The sequence below is a fragment of the Conger conger genome, chromosome 4, assembly GCF_963514075.1.
Source record: "Conger conger chromosome 4, fConCon1.1, whole genome shotgun sequence".
NCBI lineage: Eukaryota > Metazoa > Chordata > Actinopteri > Anguilliformes > Congridae > Conger > Conger conger.
In genome coordinates this window covers 18,109,146-18,135,077 of record NC_083763.1, presented here as the reverse complement: position 1 = coordinate 18,135,077, position 25,932 = coordinate 18,109,146, and the positions used below count along the sequence as shown (strand labels likewise).

At 39.0% G+C, this 25,932-nt stretch overlaps 3 protein-coding genes across 4 annotated transcripts; 2 read left to right on the top strand and 1 right to left on the bottom strand.

The window, feature by feature from the left end:
* Positions 1 to 166: 166 nt before the first annotated feature.
* Positions 167 to 3,625, top strand: prpf38a (pre-mRNA processing factor 38A). 2 transcript variants are annotated; one of them, XM_061238735.1, is made up of 10 exons: positions 167 to 363; positions 616 to 775; positions 910 to 1,031; positions 1,537 to 1,622; positions 1,744 to 1,854; positions 1,936 to 2,042; positions 2,152 to 2,178; positions 2,425 to 2,516; positions 2,867 to 2,915; positions 3,401 to 3,625. In XM_061238735.1, exons 1-10 carry the CDS (start codon positions 234 to 236, stop codon positions 3,441 to 3,443), a joined length of 927 nt encoding a protein of 308 aa, XP_061094719.1. In that variant the 5' UTR covers positions 167 to 233; the 3' UTR covers positions 3,444 to 3,625. The 2 variants fall into 2 exon arrangements, with proteins under 2 accessions (XP_061094719.1, XP_061094718.1); XM_061238734.1 differs by having other exon boundaries at positions 3,398 to 3,625.
* Positions 3,626 to 6,197: 2,572 nt separating this feature from the next.
* gpx7 (glutathione peroxidase 7) lies at positions 6,198 to 10,007 on the top strand. Its single transcript, XM_061238736.1, has 3 exons — positions 6,198 to 6,562; positions 8,343 to 8,604; positions 9,725 to 10,007. The coding sequence occupies exons 1-3, from the start codon at positions 6,431 to 6,433 to the stop codon at positions 9,886 to 9,888; spliced, it is 558 nt and encodes a 185-aa protein (XP_061094720.1). The 5' UTR covers positions 6,198 to 6,430; the 3' UTR covers positions 9,889 to 10,007.
* Positions 10,008 to 16,466: 6,459 nt separating this feature from the next.
* LOC133125750 (protein shisa-like-2A) lies at positions 16,467 to 19,383 on the bottom strand. The gene is made up of 3 exons (XM_061237324.1): positions 19,202 to 19,383; positions 18,167 to 18,303; positions 16,467 to 16,651 (listed from the first exon to the last, which is right to left on the bottom strand). Exons 1-3 carry the CDS (start codon positions 19,381 to 19,383, stop codon positions 16,467 to 16,469), a joined length of 504 nt encoding a protein of 167 aa, XP_061093308.1.
* Between the last annotated feature and the right edge of the window lie 6,549 nt (positions 19,384 to 25,932).

Genomic DNA, 25,932 nt, shown 5'->3' with positions numbered 1-25,932 from the left:
TGAATCTACCACAGGTAATCTACACACCTTTGGTTCCAAAACAACTGCAGCTGTTTTTGAACGCTACAAGTAACTTCCGTGTGTGGGTGTCACCCATAGAGTGTAGTGGTGTCACCCAAGGCACAGGCCACGCCCACCGGCCAGGGTCATTTACGCCCACTTACATCTTTCTAACACAGGAAGTATAATCATGTACCGGAATTGTTTTCCACCATACGTTTGGCTTTCTAAAAATGGCAAACAGGACTGTGAAAGATGCTAATAGCATACACGGTACAAACCCACAGTATTTAGTTGAGAAAATTATACGAACACGCATATATGAGTCAAAATACTGGAAAGAGGAGTGTTTCGGACTGACGGGTAAGTGTAAAGAGGGTAAATGTAAAATAAGACAACGTAGCGTTAGCAAGCAAGCATGCATGCTAGCTAGTTAGCCAAGTCGGTCAGTTGTGCATAATATGTTTTCAGTATCTTGAAAATGTTCTGGTAGTAACACAACATAATCTACAATTTAACTAGCTAAAGTACGTTGTTGATTGGTGAGCTAATTTAGTTTTACTGGTTCTGGTTTTGTGGTTATATCCTTGCTCTTTTTCTGTATGTGCCATGAAGCTGAACTGGTTGTGGACAAAGCGATGGAATTGAAGTATGTTGGTGGTGTTTATGGAGGGAACATCAAGCCTACGCCGTTCCTCTGCCTGACTCTGAAGATGCTACAGATCCAACCTGAAAAGGATATCATCGTGGAGTTCATAAAAAACGAGGATTTCAAGTAGGCGCTAGGCCGCGAGCATGGAACTGGAGCAAAAGTTTTCATGAAGTGTTGTTGTCCAATACCCCCCCCTCCCGCCCCGTCATTGTGAAGATGTGTTCAGAAAGCTGCAATAATAGCTGTTGTTGTTTCAGGTATGTCCGTCTGCTTGGAGCCACATACATGAGACTGACTGGTTCTTCAGTGGACTGCTACAAATACCTTGAACCGCTTTACAATGATTACAGAAAAATCAAAAGCCAGAACAGAAATGGAGGTGAGTTCTTTACCTTTGGGTCACATGGATGACTAAACTGTAATTTTGTTAAGTGCATAATGTTTGTTCGTCTTACGAAGAAATTGCCTATATTCAAACCAACTATTTTAAATGGCTTATTTTCCATTTCCATATCCCATATATGCGCAATGATTTATTATTGCTGATAGTGTTCTTGGTGGTTTATGAAAATCATGATACGGTTTTCTCTGAATGTTTGTATTTCCATAAAAGTATACAATTTCCTTATTTTTTTAATCTTACAATGTAGCTCATGACCTGTTTATGCACTCTTGTTTTGACCAGTTTTATCAAGGGTGCTAATAATAACTTTAAATTAATATATATTCTTGCCATACTTGTGCATAACTGGCAGAAATTAGTGGCCGTCTTGATGCATTCCCTACGTTTTGAAAAGGTCTGGGAAAATCTTGCTTTATTTTCTTAAGAGGGAAATAATCCCTTCCATAATGGCCTTACCGTAGTCTTTATTCTTCTTTTGCAGAATTTGAACTGATGCATGTGGATGAGTTCATAGATGAGTTGCTTCATGCCGAAAGAGTGTGTGATGTTATCCTGCCCCGGTTACAGGTAGGCCTGTGCAGTGATTTTTATTTTATTTATTTACTTTATTATAATTACTAATTTTTTACATGGAAATAGAGCTGACTAGTGACGGCTGGTGTGTGTTTATGCTCATTTCCCACTGTAGAAACGGCAGGTCTTAGAAGAGGCAGAGCTTCTGGACTCACGTATAAGTGCTCTGGAGGAAGACTTGGATGAAGTGGAAACCAGTGAAGAGGAGGATGAAGAAGAGGAGAAGGTAGGGACACGTTGACGTTTCAGTGCTTCTGAGTGAATTGGTGTCATTGTTGGGCCTGACCCTCCCTGCCGGCGCTTGCAGCCAGAGAGAGGCCCGTCTCCAGAGCCACACCGACGCGGTTACCGTGACACCGACCGGCCGCGTCGTTCACCCTCACCCCGCTACAGACGCAGTCGTTCACCAAGGAGGTAAAAAAAAAACAAGCAACAAATATTTGCCAGCATTAAATGACATTATTGGAGCTTTTCGAAACTTTTACAAAATGTTCTCTCTTTATTTATTTTTTTTCAATTCTAGGAGGAGCAGGTCGCCAAAAAGACGCAGGTTAGTATTTTTCTTTTTTCAGTTTTTTTCATATTTATTATTATAAAATTTTTTTGGGGAGATTCCTAATGGAACAGCATTTGGATTATCTGAATACAAATGAACTACATTGGAAAATTAGAGATTCACAGTGTTCCTTGCAAATAAAGTGTAGAAGCAATTGAGTCAACTGAACCCAGATGATTGGAGCTCCTGTTGAAATTGAGGGCTGAAGGAAAAAGCAGCATGTTTGTGTTGTTGATGCAGTCCCTCCCCAAGACGGGAACGCCACCGCAGCAAGAGCCCCCGCAGACACCGCAGCAGGTCCAGGGACCGGCGCCACCGCTCCAAATCCCCAGGTATCGCACATGTCATGCCAAACGCGTGCCTGCAGTTAAAATGATTCAAATTTAAAATGAAATGAATCTGAAATGCATTTTTACATTGCTTGATTTATTATATTTGCCCCAATTCTATCAGGTAGTTATCCGTAACCGGTTGTATTGCGCGCTTTATCCCCATGTCTGATAGCGTAGTGGTTAAGGTACATGACTGGTACCTGCAAGTCCTTTGAGCCCTTAACCCTGCATTGCTCCAGGGGAGGATCGTCTCCTGCTTAGTCTAATCAACTGTACGTCGCTCTGGATAAGAGCGTCTGCCAAATGCCATTAAAGTAATGTAATCTAGCGATGTGTGCATTTCACTTCAGGTCACCACAGAAGTCATCGGCATCGCAGTCATTCCAAGTCTCCAGAAAGGTTAGTGTCACTGGAGCTTGGGGGGAAATTCCTAAACTTTTGCGGAATATTGGAAAGGCAATGGAATTGATTGAATCCTACTCCCAAAAAAATACGCGCACACAGTGCTTTGAAATTAAAAAAGTATTTGTCCCTGTCCTAACCTCCTCTATTGTTGTATATTAACACGGGGTTAAACGGGGTGGTTTGAGGATCTCAAACTGCTGATCTCCTGAGACTTTCAAGCACAATAGTCTAGTTTAAAGAATGTTGTGAAAAAGAAAAAACAACACGCGTTACAACAGTGGTTTGCAAATGAGCATACGCAACATGTTGAACCTCGAAGTGGATGGGCTACAGCAGCAGAAGGACAATAATTCAAACAATAAGTAATAAATACCTAATAAAGTGACCACTGAGGATGTATATACAGTATATACTTACAAAGTACTAGAAATTATGTCAAATTTTAGTGGTTGATTGTAAATCATCTTTTATCTCAGCAGATCAAAGAAGAGTCACAAGAAAAGCCGAAGAGGAAACGAATAATTTTTGTAAAACATTTTTATCCAGATTTAAGGGACTTTACCGTTATTTTTCAAAGTTATACCCACAATCTCTTAAAGGAGATGTGTAGGACTTCAGTAGCTGTCTTTTTGGTTGGGTAAACTTGTATTTGTCATTTTAATACTGTGTATATGTAATTAAATCAGATAAATGCTTTGAACAAATGTTTTCAAGTCTCTTTTAAATGCAACTCCTTCATATTTAGAATTTTGCTTTTGTCTTATTTCTCAAAAGGAGAATTTTACAAGTTAAGTTATTTACCAGTCTGTATAATTCTAGATTACATTACATTATTGGCAGACGCTCTTATCCAGAGTGACGTACAGTTGATTAGACTAAGCAGGAGACAATCCTCCCCTGCAGCAATGCAGGGTTAAGGGCCTTGCTCAAGGGCCCAACGGCTGTGCAGATTTTATTGTGGCTAGAGTGGGATTAGAACCACCGACCTTGGTGTCCCAGTCATTTACCTTAATCACTACGCTACAAGCCGCCTGCCAGTCATTTATGCTACAGATTATTAAATGAGGTGCCATTGGATATCCTTCTAGCCTATGCTGCCTAATTCATCTGGGACAGTTGATTTACGAGTCATTTATTGGCACCTTAACTGGCACTGGCCCATACTCAGGCTAGAGTGGGCTTATTTGCATTAATTGTGTTTAACAGTAACATTTTCAGTCAATCTGGTGGCACATTAGTGGCACAATAGCTCCATTGTCTTATCTTTATAAAGGTGGGAATATACAAAGCCAAGGGACACTGATCAGCCAATGTAGGAAAATAATAATGTGCACCTGACCAATGAATGCATGAAAGGATAAGACAGACTCGCCATTCTGAAACCTGTTGGCGCGAGTGTGCATTCAGAATCTGATTCTTCAAGTAACTGTTTAATACCAGTGTTTGCACGGTGCCATTTATGTGATGGTCGCCAGCTTTCTGTAGCCATTTTTCTTCTTTTTTCATAATCGCAAACTGCATTGACTGCACAGAACAACCCGCTCTAACCTAGTGAAAAGGAATGGTGTGCATATGACTTGTCTTTTGAAAATTAATATTAATGAGAACAGGATACCTGCCCACATGTCCTGGTCTGCTGAACATATCATGATAGTCTAATAGTATTTGTTACAATTTAATGGTTGTAATTTGAAACTTGTTAAAAACTAAAAACTTGACTGAAGGTCATTATAAGTCGCACTCAAGCATCAGTAAGACATAAATCTGTTCAATTTTTAATCTAAAATATTCTTACACAGACAACTGTCCTGTTGCTCAATTCCCAACACACCTAAATTCTGAAAATAAAATATTGAAATTATGTAATTTGAGGTTGTAATAATTCTCTGGCTAAGGCCTATTATATAAATGATATTTCTTGATGATTTACTGGGTGTCTTGAAAGTGAATCTCACATTTTTCAACTACTGAACCTTTTAGGGGTCTGGCAGAAATTAGGTGACAAGTCAGGTTGACACATAAAGACTTTTCAAGCCCTATCAATGTTGCAATTCCCCAAATTCTGTCACCTATAAAAATGGTACAGGAGTTGCACTCCCACCGAAAAAGCTGTATAGAAATAGCCTCGTCACAAATTCTGATCTGGGAACATTTTCTAAATGCATAATTCCAAAAAAGTGAAAGCAGCAGATAATGTTCAAACTCCAGCAGAGTGGGTGTGTGAGTGATCTCTGCTCTAAAACATGATTTAATCCTTTGGATCTTGATTACTATGGATCAGAAATGGATTGTATGGTGATGTATTTATTTGATTTTACATCATGATCCCCATATTGTTGCAATTTTATCTCATCTTGGGGTTGTAGATTTGGGGATATTGACTGCATTGCCCTCTGTAGCTGGGGGCCCTGTTTAATGAAGCAAGATTACTCAACTAATGATTGCTGATTAGCTAGGTAACTGCATCTGAGTAAAACCCGGATCCCTCCCAAATCTGGAACATGGACTGGCATTAAAATTGTTCTGTTTTTTTCTCAGTGCGGTTATCCATCCTGCTAACTTGATACTCCTGGAGCAGGAATAAAGTAGGATTACTGAGTTAGCTGGCTAACTGCACTAAGCAAAACCCAGAATCATTCCAACTTTGAAACATTTACAGAAGTACAGAGCCATTCAAGGTTTTACTTAGCAGAGTTATAGAGCAAACACAAGAATCTTGCTTGATGAAATGCGTCTACACCCCGCTGCTTAGTGAAATACCCCCCAGGTGAAGCTAGTTTATTTTGTAGGCTAAACTACCACTCTAGTTGCTAAGTGCAGAGTAGCAACGAAAAGCAGCACAGCCTGGGGCTCTTCGGGACCAGGGTTGCCAACCTGCAGTGTAGTGGAAGCCAGTTGTTCCCAACCTCAATCCTGGGGACCCCCAATGCATGCTGGTTTTTGTTCCAACCAAAATTACAATCCCAGAATTTCAACAAGGTGTTATTTTTTCTTAAGAGGGTAAATAATCCCTCTAGACATGAAAACCACCTGATTAAGCCACATTTTGTTGACCTTTTTTGTTTGCAACAGTACAATAAATGTGAAAAAATTTACTCTTTTTGTACTCTTCATACCATGCTATTTCTGTCATAATATGGTTTCAGAGGGTAAGTAATTACTATTTATGAAAACTTAACATCTAATTAAAATTCTGGGATTGCAACTGGCTGGAACAAGAAACTGCATATACGGGGGTCCCCTGGACCGAGATATATAAAAGTAGGAAATAGTTTTCTGTCTATGCCACCTTTTAAGATACGATTTGATCATAAGCCCGTTTTATAAAGAAAGTTATGGCTCGGCTATGGTTCGCTGAATATTTGTGGTAAGACCGGAAATGGAAACGGCGTAGAAATAGTCGTTTTCCTTTGCGTGGTGGTTTAGCCACTCACAGTGCGTCGTGTGCAGAAGGAAGAGGCATCATCTGGAGAAAGAATTCGGTCTGCCCCAGTATAGTTGACTCAAAAATGCGTTTTGCTTTGCTTGCACTCATAGCCTTCCTGTTTAGTTTCGTTGAAGCCAAGCAGAAAGATTTCTATACTTTCAAAGTTGTGAACAGTAGAGGCAAATTAGTATCCTTGGAAAAATACAGGGGCTCGGTAAGTTTGTCAATTTTCTAATTGGCTACAACTAACTTAACTTACCTAAACTAAAGGGGGTGGCAATATATCCAACCTACAGAGCATCCGACATATAGCTTTGGACAGTAAACTACTGGTGTTGCATGTTCCTCTTGCCAGGCTGCATTTCTTTTAGCAAACATGCATGTGCAGTATATGCTGTTGTATTAACGTCAAACACATCCTTCTCAATACAATAAAATACTAAGGATACAATGTGCGTAGAGTCTGAATTCTTTGTCTCCACCGTTTGTATACGTGGCAGGGATTCTGCTGGCAGGCATTAGGCTACTCGTATGGACGACTTTGTGTGTACCGTTGTAATGCCACGCTTACATTTAAAATGGATTGAAAGACAAACCCGTTAATATAGCTTTCACGTAAATCCCTATATTTGAAGGGGAAAGTGTATGTTCATAGTTAAAGGCCACGCAATCCTTTATGTGCAGCCTCACTGTTTTATAATGTAGCCTAAGGCGGCATCCCACTTGAGAGACCATGTTTCACAGACAGTCAGATTAAGCCTAGTGCTAGATTAAATACATTTTTTATGGAGATTCTCCATCCAAAACTCAATTTAGTCAAGGATTAATCTGTCTTAATCTGTCTGTGAAACTGGCCACATAAGTATTAGCATTAGGTTATATCAGTTTGTAGATTCTTTAAAATAAGAAGCTTGCCAAAGTATATTTTTCCAATAATAAAAAACTTGCGATTTCAGTGATTGTACACTTGAGGTCATGATTGGATAACAGTTCGAGTTATTTCCCACTCTCATGGTCACTTTTCTCCTTATAGCAACATCTTTTATATTTACTTTACCTTAAGTACCTTACTATGACCCAATCTCGTCCAATTCTGACAATTACACGCTTTCATTCTGAATGTTATCTGTGCTAATCAACTAACGATGCCTATTGTTTCGTTTTATTTTTTTATATTTAAAATGAAAATGGTCGAAGTAAAGACATTTAAATGGAAAGTTATAGCCCAATTTCAGAATTTGTTTCACTCACATTTTAAAAATCTTAAAAGCATGATTATTACCCACGGAAGAAAACGTTCTCAATGGTATTGGTGCAGCTCAATATTCCTGGTCTATCATGGTTGATTCATTGTCAATCAAATCCAGGATTTAAATTAATTTGTGTGCAAGCGAAATTACAGTCATGTACCATTACAAGATCTTTGTCCAGGTCCTGAGTTTCTCCTTTGAGATCGATGTATAGGTCCTTTCCACCTGCACTTGCACAACACCAGCGCCTAGGTTCTTGTGAGGATTTTCCTTGCTAATGCTCAACTCGATCCCTGAATGCAAAGCAATAATTAAAGCATCATGTTATGTTAAATATGTGAATTTTTCAAATGGAGAAAATTGAAGCCTTGAAGAAGATTAAGTGCACACTTCATGAAATGCTGTTCTGGGTGAGGCAGCTTGCTTTTTTTTGGTAAATTATATCCATCAGAGTAAACTAAAAATCAAAACAATACCATTTTTAATGGCTTAAAAGGGGGACCTAGCCAGGCCAAAGATTACTGAAATGGCTGATGGTGAACAAGACTGTAAAGCATAACTGGGCAGAAGCTTGAATTAGAATAGACGTATACTGTATATCTGGATTAGATGTTTTACAGATTGTCGGTACTATGAAAACTATCAACACAACAATAAAACTATGGAGATTAGATTTAATGGGTTCATGGATACTTCCTATGGTTGTTCTCCATGTTGTGGCCTGAAATGGTTCCCTTTGTATAGGTGGCCCTGGTGGTGAACGTGGCGAGTGAGTGTGGCTTCACTGAACAGCACTACACGGATCTCCAACAGTTACAGAGGGATTTTGGGCCCAACCACTTCAATGTGCTAGCCTTCCCCTGCAACCAGTTTGGACAGCAGGAGCCAGGCAGTGACAAGGAGATTGACAGCTTTGTGCGCCGGGTTTATGGTGTGTCCTTCCCTCTCTTCAGCAAAATTGCAGTCACTGGAACTGGGGCCAATAACGTCTTCAGGTACCTGGCTGGTGAGTGGAACTGAGGTAGATCAATAAAGGGGCCGTAAATACACACAAGCACACATATATTGGCACCAAGATTGATTGACAGCCTTTATTACTACTGTGGAGAAGAACATAAAATATATGAAAAGGGCACAATATAAGGGTTTTTTTATTGACTATATATATATATATATATATATATATATAGTATAGTTCAATAAAGTACCGTTATATAGCATCATTTTAATATTTTTATGATAACTGACAATTATATGTGTTTCAAGAAATTACTTTGAGGTTATTGTTTTAGACTGTAACCGTGTATGTGCTTTAAGGCTCCATGAAAGACTGAATTTTGTAGAATAACCCTATGGAATCCCTGAATGAGCAAGATTTGTTTAGGAAACTATAAACCTTGGCTTCTCTGTTACATAGATTAGGTTTATTAGATGTATGGTTTATCTGTGTATCAGTGATCACTTCATTAAGTTTCTTAATGCAAATATTTAATCAGCCACTCATGTGGCAGCAACTAAATGCAAAAAAGCATGCATATATGGTCAAGAGATTCAGTTGTTATTCAGACCAAATGTCAGAATGGGGAAGAAATGTGATCTAAGTGACTTTGGCCGTGGAATGATTGTTGGTGCCAGACAGGGTGGATTGAGTATCCCAGAAACTACTGATGGGATTTTTACAGATTTTTGCTCTAGAATTTACAGAGAATGGTGCGAAAAACAAAAAACATCCAGTGAGCAGCAGTTCTGTAGACTGAAATGCCTTGTTAATGAGAGACAGAGGAGAAGGGCCAGGCTGGTCGAAGCTGACAGGAAGGTGACAGTAATGCAAATAACCGCACATTACAACAGTGTATCCGTGTGGATCAACTAGGTCCTTTCCACATGAAGAACATCACTGAACAGACAATGTGTCAAACCTCTAAATGGATAGGCTACAGCAGCAGAAGACTTAATAAGTCTAATACCTTATAAAGTGCTCACTGAGTGTATTTATCGGTATGTCATATACGTATTCCAAATAAGGTGTTTTACATGATTCAGCACTCCATTTATTAAAGGAATATTCTGCATTTTAGAGATTATTATATATCTAATTTAAATCCCCTCCCAAATTGTTTTCACAGAGTCGTTTGGGAAGGAGCCTGACTGGAACTTCTGGAAGTACCTAATAGATGTGAATGGGAAAGTTGTGAATGCTTGGGGGCCTACAGTTTCCGTTAAAGAAATCCGGCCTCTAATCACTGATATGGTCCGGCAGATTATCCTGAAGAAGAAAGATGAACTTTAGTGTGGAACATCTTGAAGTCTCAACCTGGTACATCCCATGAGATAAAAGCCACTAAAATTCACAACAGAATCCCAGGCAATGTAAAGGGCACACTTTTCAAAATATATGTTTTTTCTCACCATCTGTCCAAGTATACATTTTTTTCAGTTGCTGGGCAAGGAAATAATGTGTGTGTCACAGTTCTGGTTAGACACATTGGGTCCCAGAATATATGGTGTGGTCCAAGAGCACCCTTGGGATTGAAGATACAGATATTTTCAGATACAGGTGTGACCACAGGCAGTTGTTGCTTTTATCACTGAAAAGACCTGTGTTCGCCACTTGACTTGCTTTATAAACGGTTCCAGCCATAGTCTGTGAAATCTTGGTACGTTTACATTACAATAAGTAAATAAAGAGGCTTCTGTCACCTCATTCGATGACATGGAGCTTTTTATATTATGTTACTACTCTCTAATGTAATACAAGTCAGAGGAATCTATAAAATTATGATAATGATATGGATACCTGAATATGGAGACATTTTCACTTAAAGGTATATCAAATTCACTGATGTCAAAATGTTGTTCTGTATATACATATTATACACAGAACTGTCTGATTAATTCAGACAATCTAAATCAAATAGGAATTTAGGTGGTTCTCATTTGGTTTAATTAACTAAATTAAATGAGAATTAGGCTTATTGAAATCTATTATTTAAGTAATTTAGTTTTTGTGATCCTTACATTCAAATAGTGGACAAAAGGAAGACAATTACAAATAGTGGTATGGAAAAGCATTGTTGGAGAGTCATGCATTAAGAATTTCACCTACTTTTCACGTGTGTCAATTGTGAATGTGCCCATAAAAGCTTGAACTTGAAAAGGACAAGAAGCTCTATATTAAAGAACTGAAACAAAATAAAATGACCACTAAGATCTTTTATCAGCACATCAATATCAATCCCTGTGTGTATTTGTACTGAAACAATGAACAGTATTATAAACAATGATGATATGTAGTTTTGGAGGTCTTCTGTACCAATACTGATTGTAATGAAAGAAACCTCCTCCAAAGGCAAATACAATTTTTAACAGACCTATTTTATGTCATATCTATTCAAATACAAATGAGCATTTTGCAAAGACCCATCTCACATTCACATACAGTAAAGAGTATGTGACAAGTCTGACACAGCCATGTTCAATTCCTGTCTGGGGGCTTTTCTTCTGCAAGTGAAATGCATGTTCAATTAGATTAAATTTGTGGTCATTGTCCTGCTGCAAGGTGAAGCACCATCCAGTAAGTTTTGAGGCATTTGTTTGGATCTGAACAAGAAACATCCAACCAAATTCAAAAAGTCATTGAATTCTTTGCCTGCTCTTGAGTTGTTTCTTTGATGGGCTTCTTTCAGAATTGAAAGCATTCAGATTTATTCAGTCATTCACTACGGTGGTCTTTTGTGGGCTACAAGGTTGTTTGCTTCTTACAACAACAACTAATTGTCCAGTGTCCATAAAATGGGTGAATATGTAAAGGAAAAGGAACAAGAACACTCACCGACATGTGAATGCTAGAGACTACTGTGGCCAAAATCCCAAAAGGGTGGCATATATAACGGTTTGCAGCTGCCAGAATTCTGAGAAGTCTCTGAATAACGAAAGAGAATAGTGCATGTCCTTGTCAATGCCATCCCAAGTTCAAGTTTTTTAGATTTGTAGAAAATAGATGTTACATGTTTGTTGTGATGAGGGTTCAGACTATTGATCTATGAAATTGGCAACTCATTTATATAACCTTTTTTTATTTTTATTTCATCATAATAACTATATACTCAGCCAGGAATGTGTGGTCTCTTCTTTGGATGTAAACATGGGTGTGGATGCTTGTTTCAAATGAAGAAGTGGTATGAATGATTTTGAGTTATATTTGATCATCAAATTTGATCATTAGATTTGACCTCAAACTGAGTTATCACCATCATCACCAGATGGCAATACAACCAGGTGGTTAAACATCAGAGGGTAGGTACAAAAGTGATTTTGTTTCAGTAGTTTATTTCCTGTTTGTTTCAATGGTCAAACAAAAATGACTAAAATACTGTAAGCCTGGGACAGTATCAGATAGTAACTAAGTAAGGTAGCAGAAACATGTTGCCAGTTGGATCCAAATCCATATAAAATATTACAGGCTTGTTTAATATGGCCATGCTTAATGCAGACATAACTAGGTTTAGAGTTGGATTTATGGTTAGGGTTAGAATTAAAGTTAATGTTTGGGTTATAATTAGAGTTAGGGTTAATGTTAGGGTTGGTGTTAAAATTGGGGTCAGTTTTAGAATCAGGGTTACATTAGGGATTAATCCATAAAAGGACAGTGATCATAGATTATTGCCTGCAGATTGCAAACCCTTCTTGCATGAACCAACTAGCCAATCTGTATATTTTAATATAGGTGTCCTTGCTGATTATTCTTATTGAATGTCTGTGCATGGTTTAGATATGTATCTTACAAGTTAGTCATATGTTCACAAAAAAAAGCAGAGAAATATTTCATTTTTCTTGTAAGCTTGTTACCCATAACTATTTGGTTGAATCCAACTTGACTGAAGGACTCAAAATAAAAAGTATGGCTGTGTAAAACAAAAGTATCCTAAAATGAATGGGCTTCATGGAAGAACCATTTGTCCAAACAGATCTGTTCTTAAATCGCTTGTACGAGTGATTTAAGAGAACTTGGCGCATTCACCAATTGTCTTGTATTTAGAATGTTTTCTTTAAGGAAGCAAAATTTAGTTTCCTCGACCTGTCGTACGAATAATGTAAGCTAGGCATTCCATTAATTTTCTATGGAGAGGCTTGCAGTGTATGATGAGGTATGTCCAGCAGGTGATGTGGTATGTTCCACGGTTCTGTATTTGCATACATGCAAATAAAATGCACCCAGTGCAGCTCACCTGGCTCACCAAACTTGGATCAAACTTACAAATAAGGCATTATAGATCAAATCAAGCAACTATGTTGTTTATTTCTTGCCTCAAATGTTTTCAGAAATGTATTTTAGGAGGAATAAGAGAAAGTTTATAACCCGCTCGACTTATTCAGAATCGATCTCCAACTTATCCAGAATGCAGCAGCTGCCTGGTCTTCAAACTTCCCAAACAGTCGCATGTCCCTCCACTGGCTGTCTGTCATGGCTCACATCAAATTCAAAACATTGGTGCTAGCCTTCCAAGCAGTTAAGGGGTTAGCCCCAGCTTACCTCCAAAAAATCATCAGACCCTAAACCCCTGCCAGACCTCTTCGTTCGGCCACCACAGGCCGCTTGGCGCCTCCCCCTCTCCGAACTTCCACCTCCCGTTCACGACAACTATCTGTTCTGGCTCCACGGTGGTGGAACAAACTCCCCGTGGAGGTCAGAACAGCAGAATCTCTTGCCATCTTCAAGCACAGACTGAAGATGCACCTCTTCAAGCTGCACCTCTCTCTGTCCCTCTAAACCTTAATTGTTGTCTTTACCTGTGATATTTACTTGTGTATTAGGATGTTTTGTTTGGCTAGATAAGCAGTGTTTGGCTAGGTAAGCAGTTTGTTCATACATTTGCGTGTTGCGGTATGACAATAAGTAATAAAATGTTTTTTAAACAATGATCAAATAGGCACTGGTCCTTATCTTTGTTGTGTTGAAATTGTACTCGAAATTGTACTTCCCTCTAGGGTTTTTCAGCGCACTAATCCCTGGTTATGGGTATGCACTTTGCACTTTGTTGTACATCGCTCTGGATAAGACCATCTGCCAAATGCCATTAATGTAATGTAATGTAACGTTCAGCATATTGTTATGTTTTATTAAAACATAAACATGTTTTACTCAATCAGGTGCCGACAGTGGTCCATGGTAGACTATGCTCCTGTTTTTGTTGATCTCATTGTGCCGTCTACCCACCTATGGATATCTTTATGAATGAAAGGGGTTTGATGACATTTTTATGAATGAATCTTCCAGACACACTTAGCCTCATATGGCATTTTTGGGGTGTCAAATATGCCAATTCACAATTATGCACATATGTTAATTTACAATTTTGTTCTTGCACGAGGCCCATTGTCCATGTCATTTATATACATGTCATATATTTTGATTAAGATTAGTTGGCAGTCCAAAGTTTCCACAGAGAACTTCTACAAGGATTTTTTGTGCATTGATTTGTATTTATTCCATAAGTTTGCTTTTACACTGGATAGTTCATGACAATAATCTAAATGCAACATAAATACATGTATTTACATGAGTATTGTAAATGGATTGGTACCTCTCAATCCATAGTATTTCAGTTGAAAACTGAAATCAGTCTTATGAATGTGGTCCACTATACAGTCCCGGCCAAAAGTTTTGTCGCATGAGTGGACAAAAGTGACAATTGCTAATTACCCAACTCTTAATTAGCTAATAAAGTTAGGAAACAACATAAATTAATCATAAGTGTCTAAAGTTTATTAAAAGCTAGCAAAATGACATTTCAAAATAGTTACTAAATGTTACAGCTTGATAATGATCAACAGGCCAGTTTTGGCCCGACAAAAGTCTTGTCGCAATGGCCAACTCCAAATTCTAGGCCACAGTGAATAAGGAAGAAACAAACAAGGGGCTTGATTAGTCAGCTGTAGGTAACTTTGAGCTATAAAAGCAGAAATTTTAAGCACTTTAAGCCATTAAGTTCATGCTCAACAATGCTTCTGTCAACATGTCCAAGATGAACCAAAGTGCTGATCATCAAGAATCTCAAGTCCAAGTCTCCTGCTGAAGTTGCAGACATCTTCAATGTGTCTAAACGGCAGGTGGAGAGGATTCGCAAGCGCTACCAAGAGACTGGCGATGTCCATGAAAGACCCAGGTCGGGCAGACCGCGCAAGACAACTGCTCGAGACGACAGCTTGCTGGTCCGACTGTCAAAAGCCAGCCCCATGTCAACCGCCTCACAGCTCCAGGAGGAGTGGACGCCAGCAACACCTGTTTTGTCAAGAACTGTACGTCGGATTCTTGCTCGCAATGGTCTCCACGGTCGTATTGCTGCCCAGAAACCAGCGCTAAACAAGAGACAGCTAAGAAAACGTGTTGCGTATGCCAAGGCCCACAGCCTGACGGAAGGTTGGACAGCAGAAAAGTGGCGAAAAATGGATTTTTCAGATGAATCGTCAGTTGAGCTCCATCCCAAGCGCTGCCAATATTGTCGACGACCCTCTGGGGCCCGTCTGGACCCATGGTTCACCCAGAAGACAGTCAAATTTGGAGGTGGAAAGATTATGGTTTGGGGTTACATTCAATACGGAGGTGCCAGGGAGATATGTAAGGGGGATGGTAACATTGACAGTGCCAAATATCAACAGATTCTTGCCTCCCAGTACATTCCCAACTATAAGAGGGGTCCGATTTTTCAACAGGATGGAGCTCCTTGCCATACCTCAGGTTCCACTATGAAGTTTCTCAGGGAGAAGAAGATCAAGGTCCTTCAGGGATGGCCAGCACAGTCTCCAGATATGAATATTATTGAGCATGCCATGCCATCCCCGATGACTTCATCAACAAGCTCTACGACTCTCTGCCAAACCAGATGGCAACTGTTCTGCAGGCCAAAGGAATCCATACAAGACATTCATTTCTTAACTAATAGTCCATGATGAAATACTAGACTGATTTTTCATTTACTATTTTATTTACTTTTTGAGAAAGATAAAATTTATTGATTATAATTTGATTCGCGACAAGACTTTTGTCCAGGTAGAAACTGGCTTGTTCATCATTATCAAGCAATAAACCTTATAAGCATCTATTAAATTTTTGTTTTGCTAGTATCTAAATAAACTTTAGACACTTATGATTAATTTGTGTTGTTTCCTAACTGTATTAGCTCATTAAGAGTTGGGTAATTAGCAATTGTCACTTTTGTCCACTCATGCGACAAAACCTTTGGCCGGGACTGTACTGAATGCAATTTTATCTGTATTAGAAAATGAGTGGTTTTTGATCGAGAAAGTATTTTAAATTCATAAACATTCAGCAGCCAACTGCCAACAACAAACAACACAATACGACACCAATCATTTTCTGAGTGTCCTCTTGGATAAATCTGAACTGCTGATAACAAGAAGATATAGCAAAATATTATACTTCCTGTGACACTGGTTTCTGCTGGTGAATGACAAAGGACACTTCAATTTTCATTTGGCACTCACACTGGAATTTCAAACATCAATGCAAAAGCACACTTGTAAATCAGTCAAATACAAAAAGTCAAAACACTAACGCACAGTTTGATTCCTCCTCCCCTCCCCCGCCCAGCCTGGGTCATAGATCAAATTCAGCGAACACAGCCTGGGTCATAGATCAAATTCAGCGAACACAGTAACTCACAGTCGACATACAGTGTAGAGGTAGAGGAAAGGGACACATCACATCAGCTGCATGTTAAAAAGCTGGGCCAGCTTGCTTCTACAGTGGAATAGAACAAGTGTTAAGTAAAGCCTGATCAAAGTGGACTGGTCATTTGAAGAGACGGTAGTGAGCATCCATCTGGCAGCGGATGCTGTTTGGAGGGTCTAAGAGGGTCCCTCCACATTGACTGTGGTGACCGTTGCCATGAAGCACCTCTGAAAGAGCCGATCTGGATCTGGGGGCTGGTTGTCACAGTCCAGCTTACGGTTCAGGAAATGTTTGCGGAACCCTTGTGGTCCAGCCGGGGCAGTGGAAATACTGGGTCCCCCTGTGGCACCCTGATCAGACCCTGGAACACATAGGAAATCATTTTCCTATGGAACACCAGCATTTTCTGTGCCCATCCCAATATTTCAAAAAACTGCATAGGCCACGCCTGACTTGCTGTGATGCTGAAAGCATCTTGAATGCTCTGCAGTTTGTCAGCCATTCATAGATATTTATACACTACTTGACATGTTTTTTTTTTCTGTAAGGGACATACATTGCAAAAATGAGAGCATGGTATACATAATTTATTTAATTAATTGTATTACAATATATTAAATGCAGAGAGCCCTATTGTAGCTGTATTCCATTTTCACTATAATGAAGAAAAGCAGCTGTCTGACCGATCAGAAACACTCTCTCCTGGGGGCAGGTGTGGGTGTGTCAGTGATTACTGACAAAACTATAGAGGCTACCCTGAAAGATGCAAACTACTAGCTGCAAAATGTCAAAAAGGATGGCCAATCACTCAAGTGGTTAGGACGAAACAGGGAACATAGTGAAATGGTTAATAGCACTTCCAAAGAGGAGGCTCATAATAAACATTTCCTCCATTAATCCTTGTGCCCTTTCCTCACTTACTTTCCTTGCCTTCTCTGTTGGGTGGAGCTAGGAGAAAGGAAAGGAAGCAATGAGGTAGAAAATATGCAATTGGAAAGAGCCCTGTATGTTCCAGATGGGGAAATTAATACAGCAAGTTTTAAATCTAGGGTAAAACAGTGACAATATACATACTAAATTTAATCAATTTCCTTTGAACCTTGAGGAAATTATTGCCAAATGAATTTTTATTGGTTTACTGCTGACGTTTTCTGGAACATCAACTTTCTTGATGATGTTGATACATCAAATGCTGTTTGAGGAGATGCCTTTTAAAGGTTTTTCAACAAATTCTTTGTTTGAGATTTAAGATTATGACCCAAAGCATTTTAGTTGAGGTAAGATTCAAGTCCCTAGGTCAAAATGGCAGGAATTATGATTGTTTGAATAATGGAAAATCTTCTTTCTTTTTTTATGTCACTTTCTGCTTATAGTGGCTGTATGAATAATACTGTATTATACAGTTATGTCTCTTCCTGATTTCCTGTAGTATTATTGCATATTTGTCACACTAAATTGTTTCAGATCTTTAGAGAAAATGCAATATCAGACAAAAGAAACCTGAGTAAACACAAACATTTATCTAATGGAAACAACCATGGGAAAGTAATAACTGGTTGCACCGCCTTGGAATGTTATCTCTTCTTTGCAGAACTTCTATAAGTTTTCTCCCAATTTGGTAGCCAATTGTACCCTATCTATCTATCTATCTATCTATCTATCTATCTATCTATCTATTCATGTTGGTGTGGATGCAACAGTCCTCGGTGTGCAACTGCAATGAACCATTGCTTTAGCCGTGCGCTACCGCCACACTACAATTAGTATGTTTTTGAGAATGAACTGCTTGATTCCAGTCCTGCCACAGCATCTGTCAATTTTCCAACCTATTTTGGTGGGTCAGCGTACAAAGATCACTATATTAGGGGCTACATACCTGGTGTTCGTAGTGGTAAACCATTGTCCGGCTGATTGGGCTTGGTGGCAATGAAAAGATAGCAGAGGACACAAAGGGTAATGATGAAAGCCAAGAGAACAACAGCTGCAATGGACAGGCCAACCAGTGCCCCCATACTGTGAGTGAGAGAGAGAGAAAAAGAGGGAGAGAGAGAATTCAGATGTTACCTAATATTACCTCAGAGCAATGCATTTGTAGTTAAGACTTAAGTACTTCACTTGACTTACTTTACGATGCACAAAAATGTGCAATCAATGCAAAAATCTACATTACTACCACATTTTCTTTTATAAAAATGTTTAGATGTGTGACTAAGTAAAAATGATGCTATAGTCAACTCATTGCATTCCATTGTTGCTTATATAGTCAGAATATAATTTATTCTACAAGATTGGCAGAAGATCTCAATATATTAATGCTGTATTTTTACAGACCACTAAAGACACAACAGACCACAACACAATTTACCAGCATTGGAGCAGCTCCCTCCCAAAATATTTACACAGTCCAAATTCAATATAATAAAGAATCTTTATTATTCAATATTTGCTTGGAAGATTGAATCAACGATCAAGTCCAGAAGGAAAGTGTGGAAGCCATTTACCACATGCTGCCTCCATTACAATAGAAGGCTAACTGTTCCCAAGTTCAGTTGCCTCTTTCCATGCAGTAAAATTAAGTTTCAATCTCAAAACACAATTTAGCTCATAAAAATTTAAATGGAAGTAGGTAGGCTATCAACTCCTGAATATTTGCTGATTGTCTACCTTGCTTAGTAGGCTATAGCCTACTGCAGTATACCAACAGTATACTAAGCTGGTCCTTTCTTTGATAATCATGACATAAATTAAATAATAACGTGCCCTTTCTCTGCGCTCCGAATTAATGGCAGCACCTGCTGCATCTTGAACACCAGTATCAACTATTGATCATTTTGACTATACAGAAATTATTCATAGTATTTATGGTTTGTTAGCAAATCAATGTCCATAGTTATATATAAATAAGTCTTACCTCAGCCACCACATGTACCCATATTCATATGGAAAGAAGCTGTTGGGGTCATCGCAGCAATATTTCATATCGTTAAAGCCACAACAAAAAACCGCTCTGGCATCGCTATCTTGTTTAGGACACGTAAACCCATTCACAAACAGTTTCTCAGGATTGTAGTAACTCGTGCAGTCCGCGGTCATATTGAGAAAACTGGCCAAGATCTGAAGCGAAGCAAATGTACCAAGCGCACTCCAATAATATTCATCTGTACTGCAGTTTAATTTCCCATTGCATGTTGAAAAAAGTTTCACGGGTGCAGTTCTCATATTCCATTCTCCCTCAATGCTGAAATTATGTCGAGCACATGGAACTGCTTGCTAATGCAAGCACAGGATTGCCATGTGTTTCAAAGTAGGTATGCTGTATATTATTCTTATTTTGCAGAATTCTCATGCTTTTTCTGAACACAAAAAGAAGAACACGCCGCTTTCCCTCAAAGCCAAGATGCGTCTCTCTCTCTCTCTCTCTCTCTCTCTCTCTCTCTCTCGCTCGCTCGCTCTCTCTCTCTCTCTCTCTCTCTCTCTCTCTCTCTCTCTCTCTCTCTCTCTCTCTCTCTCTCACACACACACATATACACACACAAAGGGCGGGGTTGCACTGACAGATTTAATCAACTTAATTATAACATGCTCCAGAAGTCTTAGTGCTGTTGAAGGTTCTGATCTAACTCAGCCCAGATTTCGAGTTATTTCAATGTCCATAGGTTAAGCATTCTTTATGCATTACATTTGCGGTTGTTCTGCTGAAATTTGTAGAAAGGTTCTTTCAGTAAGTTGAACACCTGAATCGGTCTAGATCAATGGTTTTCAAACTCGGTCCTGGGGAACTGCAGCGTTGTAAAAAGAAAATGCTTGTTTTTATTACAACCACAAACCACACTATGCCAGGAATAGCATGCCATGAAGAATTTTTACATTATGCTTATTGCGCTAGATTGCGAAACGAAACTTTCTAGCAAATTTTGTTTTAGGTCATTTGTTCACAATTTCACCAATTATGAGCCTATTGATCCACATTCACCTAATTAGATAAATTCATTTTGTACCTCTTTTTTTGAAAGTTTGTATTGTTAACATACTGTGGATATTGAGCAAAAAAAGATTTTTGTTTTTTTAATGTATTTTGTGTATATTAGAGGATGAAATTTTCAGACATTACTGAGGGAACATTCCTCTCTCATTCCTTATTCCTTTAGTGGCAATGCATACACTTGAAATTGAAATGGTCAGTAGTTACAAGAATCTGAACTGTAGAAATTAGAGGCAGTAGGAGGGGAAGTGGTGTTTGTGTTATGTACGGCACTGAGAACCCAGATGCAGACCAGGGGATAATCCAAAAACGTAGTTATTTATTCAGAATTCGTAAGCCAGGAGATCCAAGACAAAGACAAAAACAGAAAGCGAAAGAATAGTCAAGAAAACAGGCAAAAAGGTCAAAAATCCAGTAAATCAGAAGGCGAAAGTAAAAAAGGGCGAGGGCAAAAACCGAAGTCACTAAAACAAAGCAGATAATCAAAAACCAGGAAAGCAGAAGGACAAACAAAACAAGAGGACAAGGCACGTTTGAAAATCAAAGTCAAAGGGGTGTCTTTAGGAACATCATAACAGGAGGGAGACGAAAACGCGGATTGGATGCACGTAACCAAACATGTAAAACATACTGCTCCGGATTAGGGAGTAGACATTTGCATAGATTGAAGACGTAGTGATAGTCAGAGACAGGTGCGAACACTTCGCTGAAACTAAGCGAGTAATCAGGGATAGCATAGGGAGGCGGAGTTATAGAACAGTGCAGAAACACTAAGAGATTGCGTTAGTGAATTAGTTACTACCCAATAAAAGTGAATGTTAGTTAGTTAGACAGACAGTGGGTCTCATTCATGAAACGTGAGCTGAACGAATTTGTGTGTAAAATGCGAGTAGAGGGAAATTTACGGGTTTTTGGTATTCATCAATATTTTAGTAGCTCCGATCTTTTCGTAGCTACTAACAAAATCTACACCTGCTGCTGACCACGCGTAGTGCTTGTGTAAATTCAAGAATGCACATAAATAATGCTTGTCACTATTGGAAATTTACGTTTTTATTCATATTGTGCTCTGTTATGTAAACAATACGCAAATGCCTTTGAAACACGTGATATGAACATGACAATTAAAAATATAATACATTTAGTTAAATTAGTTGGCAATTAGCAGGTTTAAGATCCAGATTAGGTTCATGATTGTGAATTATCTATGAAAATCAACTCAATAGATTACACATTCTTCGTGATGCATTTGCTTACATAAACCGGAAAAACTTTAATTCCGTTAATGTGCAACTGATCTGTGAAGCACATGCTGCTACTCAGGCCGTTGTGGAGCGCACAAACGGGGTCTTGAAGGCAAGATAGATCTGCCTGGACAATAAAGGTGGTACCCTTCTTTATGCACCCGTGAAGGTGTGCAAAATAATATTAGCCTGCTGTGTCCTGCACAATGTGGCCATTAAACAGGGCCTTCCCCTGCCTGAAGTCCCCAATGCAGACGAACGACTGCCTCCGGAACCAGCTCTTGGGCCTCGAAATGCGGCTGCTATACAGACACGCCAGCGACTTGTAGAGCAATTTTAAGGTAAGTGTTGCTAAGACTGAATAAGCTGTGCACATTTCAGGCCGACAAGCTTTGCAAAAAGTTAGTTTCATTTGTATTTTGTTTTATATTTATATACAACATCCTGTTTCAGTAGGCTACCTCAGTTCATTTTCAGGTCATGCTCTTTAAAATGTATACAAATAGGCTATATTTAATTATCAGAGTAAAAGAGAGTAGCTTGATTATCTTGTCGTAAATAAGTGTTTTCCCAGGATAAACACAGACATCACACAATACTGACAACATAACACTTTATTGTTGAGAACGCAAAAGTGCCTTGCAGATTTCCTTCAAGCTGGTGTTAATTTCTTGGAGGGACGTGTTGATTTGGTTGACTGCTGTAAGTAGACTTTCTTGATTCCTCAGGACCTCATCCGTAAGGACAGCCGGATCACCTCTTCGGCGTCGGTACCTGGGTGCAGCAGGAGCAGCAGCGGCGGCAGCAGGTGGTGGAGCCACATCATGGGAGGAGCACTCGCCAGCTAGAAATATGACACAACGTTTGTTTTTTTTCATTTTATGTGTGGCTCTTTTTTAATTTGAAAGAAACATTAAATAAATCTTATTTGAAAAATCTTTAATTTACGTTGGCTGCAGACTGACTTATTTTTACATTACATTACGTTACATTACGTGGCATTTAGCAGACGCTCTTATCCAGAGCGACGTACAACAAAGTGCAAATCAAACACAAGAACACGTGCAAAAATGGACCTGAGAGGACAGTACAGTTCCGAGTCCTAGTGTAAACATACAGAAATTCAGAACCCTTGAAGAGTTGTTTGGAGCTGTAGAGTATAAAACAGAGCTTTAGGCTATTAAGATTCAAATAATTTGAAGACGATGCATACAAAACTGCAGTGGGCTATACGCTATCCGTATCCTTTCTTGAAATGAATGTTAAATAGCTCTACATTCCGACACTGATATCCATTACGCACCATATCGCACAATATAACATTACTGGTTTCCCGTTTCCACTTCATTCAATCCGAAGAGAAACCCCCACAAATGTTCTGTTTGTTTGGTGGGACTGTACGACCTAGGTTAAACTACACTAACCACTAAGCTATCAGTGATGGTATTCAGAATGTATTATGACACAACAATTATCACCTTACCATCTGGGTTTGATGTTGTCTCCAGTGGAGGCATGTCGGTGTCTCCGTCCGGTATAATTCCTAACAGAGAGGTCTCCCCAATAATGCCAGCGATGCGCTCGTCAGCAGGTGATATTTGTGCCTGTGAGCCTCCTCCTCCTGTGGCTGATGCATGTTTTTTTTGTGCGCTTATGCGTTTCTTTGCCTTCAGTTTCATGTCAAACCATTTACGTTTAACCTCGGATATGGTTCTATTGTCTACAGAGGCAACATTAACAGCATCTGTCACCTCCTTCCAGGCCTTCGCTTTGCCTGTCCCTGTCACAACACCACTACTGATAGAAGAAAATAAAACATTTTTTACTCAATAAAATATATTTCACCCAAGATTATTTCGGAAATTTTATTTTATTTTTATTCTTATTTTTTTTCTTTCTTTCTCTCTCTTTCCTTGTTTGCGCCATGATGACTGACAGGTCGACTGGATGCGTCTACACCTCCTTATATGGCAATCATTGTCTATTCATGGGCGGGGATTTATGCTAATTGCTGATTACCGGGAGCGCGCTTTCACTTTACGATGGATTGGCATTCATGATCATACACACGAGTTTACGATCAGATCCGAGTTTCCCGCGGCGTTCATGAATCCGGAGTAGGTTTTTAGTAGCGTGGACGTTTATGTGCAAATCTGCACATAGACTTATTAACGTTTCATGAATGAGACCCAGTAAGTGTATTAATCGGATTAGTACTGTACAATATCCAGATTAGTCGTAGTTAGTAAGAATAGTGCTTTACAACATTTAACTACCAAGAGAAGCAGGAAGTAAGAATTGCGAGGTTGGAAGGAATGTTGAAAACCCAAAACTACCATAAACACCTGAATAGTGGGACACACAGACAGGGGAGTGACTCGGCTGGTAAACATTCAGACGCAGACATAACAGGGGATAACAAATGAGAACTGTAATGGAAAACAATAACCAAGGTTGAAAAATGAATAAATAACAAGAATAAACATAAATACAAACAGGACAGATACAGAAACATTACAGTTTGAGTGAGAGGATGTGGAATTAATGGCAGAGAAAAAGGAATTCACAGTAACCTTTCGACATTTAGAAAGGGCAGGACCCTCCCTTGGAGGATACGTTGAAGGAAATGTGAACAGAGGAAGTGACTGATCAGTCAAATATTACATGGCCCAATAATGTATTTATTGCATGGTTTCTATTGGCCAATGAGGGCAGGAGCAGACCTGGGTTCAAATAGCATGTGTTTTGGATTCAAATACCTTTCTGCATTTAGCTAACCTTGCCTAGCTCCATATTCCCAAAAGTACACCTTGTAGGCTCAAATGAACATGCACCAGGCAAGATAAATAGAGCACAGAAAATGATATGAATCCAAAACAAATACTATTTGAACCCAGGTCTGGGCAGAACACAAAATACTGTGTTAAACTTGTTGAAATCTAAATACATGACAATTTTTTAAACATTATTGCCATTTGTCAGACACTCTTATCCAGAGTGACGTACAGAAAAGTGCATACCCATAACCAGGAACAAGTGTGCTGAAAGACTTCCAGGGGTAATGGAAAACAAAACCCTTAAGACACCACCTTGAAATACAGAGTGGCAGGGTCAATATATTACATTTCCCATGATTCATTTCAAATAATGTATGTTTATGATTTGCAGAAGCCCAGGCTCTTTAATGGCTTTTTAAAGCTACAGAAAGTACCTTAACAGGTACAAATGTTTGTCACTGAGGCAGTGCCCTATAGGTGCGTAACACCCATAGCCAGCAATACTCGTTTGTACATTTTTTTTCCTTGGAGAACATTTTCATTTGTACCCTAAGAGAACATTACTGTACTTTCAGGGTACATTTGGGAAATGTGATCCTTGAAGAACAAATATTTAACTCCACTGTCACTTTATTACTGAGAGTGTGGTTATCCCTGTCAGAGTCCATGGCTCCCTGACTCCATTCCACTCAATCCATTCTGATTAGTTCTGAGAGCGAGGGAATTCCAGGTGAATCTCTCAGTAGCTCCTCAGCATGGGAAGATAAAACTAGCTGATGGGTGCAGGTCCTAAGGTTTAGCTCTTCTCTCATGGCTGAGGGGTGTGTGGGACCTTAACGGCAAGAAAAGCAAAATAATGTACTATAGCCCTGTGCCGAGATATAAGCATCAAAGCATTACATTGCAAAATCATGTTTGATACTTTGTATTGTAATTTTAATTAGTTTTAACATGTACTGTATTTGTATAATTTAAAAGTGTGCCATGAATTGAGAGAAGTGTATCATATTTGTGTGCTTATGGTAATAAAAACAGCCCAAATTCCCCTGTCACTATCAACAAACTTGACTTGTACTACAAAGTTGAGCAATGCTGTACTGGTAAACTAAATCAATTAGCTAGGTAGCTAACATTAGCTTAATCCAATTTGGGTGAATCCATATTGATTCTATTGCTTAGTCAATGCATTTCATTTTTTATTTTTGTATGATATCCACAGGTTTTTGATGAGCGGCTGAATTTATATGATCTTTTCTTGGCGTGCTTATACTTTGAGCACTTAAAGGTACAATAGGTAAGATTTTCATGTGAAAACATTGTTACAAGACCATTGTGAATCCCTTGAAAAAAATATCATTGAAAAAGGCTCACTGACATGTTCACTCACCCTCTGCCTGTGCTTATAGTCCTTAAATTTGGGTTTCAACATATACAGTTGACAGGCCAACACTCTGTACCAAAACATTGTATTGCTGAACAATAATTCAAACTCATTGGTCGAAAATTTGTTTTAATTGGCACAGCCAATGGCGTTTCAACGTCAGCACATTTACAGAGAAGGGGGAGGGATAAACAGTGTTGTTGAGACGGGTGCGTGGGGGGTTTGGACCCAAAATGCACGACTCTAAAACAATGGTGT

Bases quoted from the DNA above. Each gene is read 5' to 3' on its own strand.
- prpf38a (XM_061238734.1), top strand. From the start codon at position 234: ATGGCAAACAGGACTGTGAAAGATGCTAATAGCATACACGGTACAAAC. The intron at 1,855-1,935 runs GTAGGGACACGT...CGGCGCTTGCAG, and splicing joins AGGATGAAGAAGAGGAGAAG to CCAGAGAGAGGCCCGTCTCC. The intron at 2,179-2,424 runs GTTAGTATTTTT...TTGTTGATGCAG, and splicing joins AGGTCGCCAAAAAGACGCAG to TCCCTCCCCAAGACGGGAAC.
- LOC133125750 (XM_061237324.1), bottom strand. From the start codon at position 19,383: ATGACCGCGGACTGCACGAGTTACTACAATCCTGAGAAACTGTTTGTG. The intron at 18,304-19,201 runs GTAAGACTTATT...TCTCACTCACAG, and splicing joins GGGTACATGTGGTGGCTGAG to TATGGGGGCACTGGTTGGCC. The intron at 16,652-18,166 runs GTATGTAGCCCC...TATGTGTTCCAG, and splicing joins TTTACCACTACGAACACCAG to GGTCTGATCAGGGTGCCACA.
- gpx7 (XM_061238736.1), top strand. From the start codon at position 6,431: ATGCGTTTTGCTTTGCTTGCACTCATAGCCTTCCTGTTTAGTTTCGTT. The intron at 6,563-8,342 runs GTAAGTTTGTCA...CCCTTTGTATAG, and splicing joins TGGAAAAATACAGGGGCTCG to GTGGCCCTGGTGGTGAACGT. The intron at 8,605-9,724 runs GTGAGTGGAACT...TTGTTTTCACAG, and splicing joins CGTCTTCAGGTACCTGGCTG to AGTCGTTTGGGAAGGAGCCT.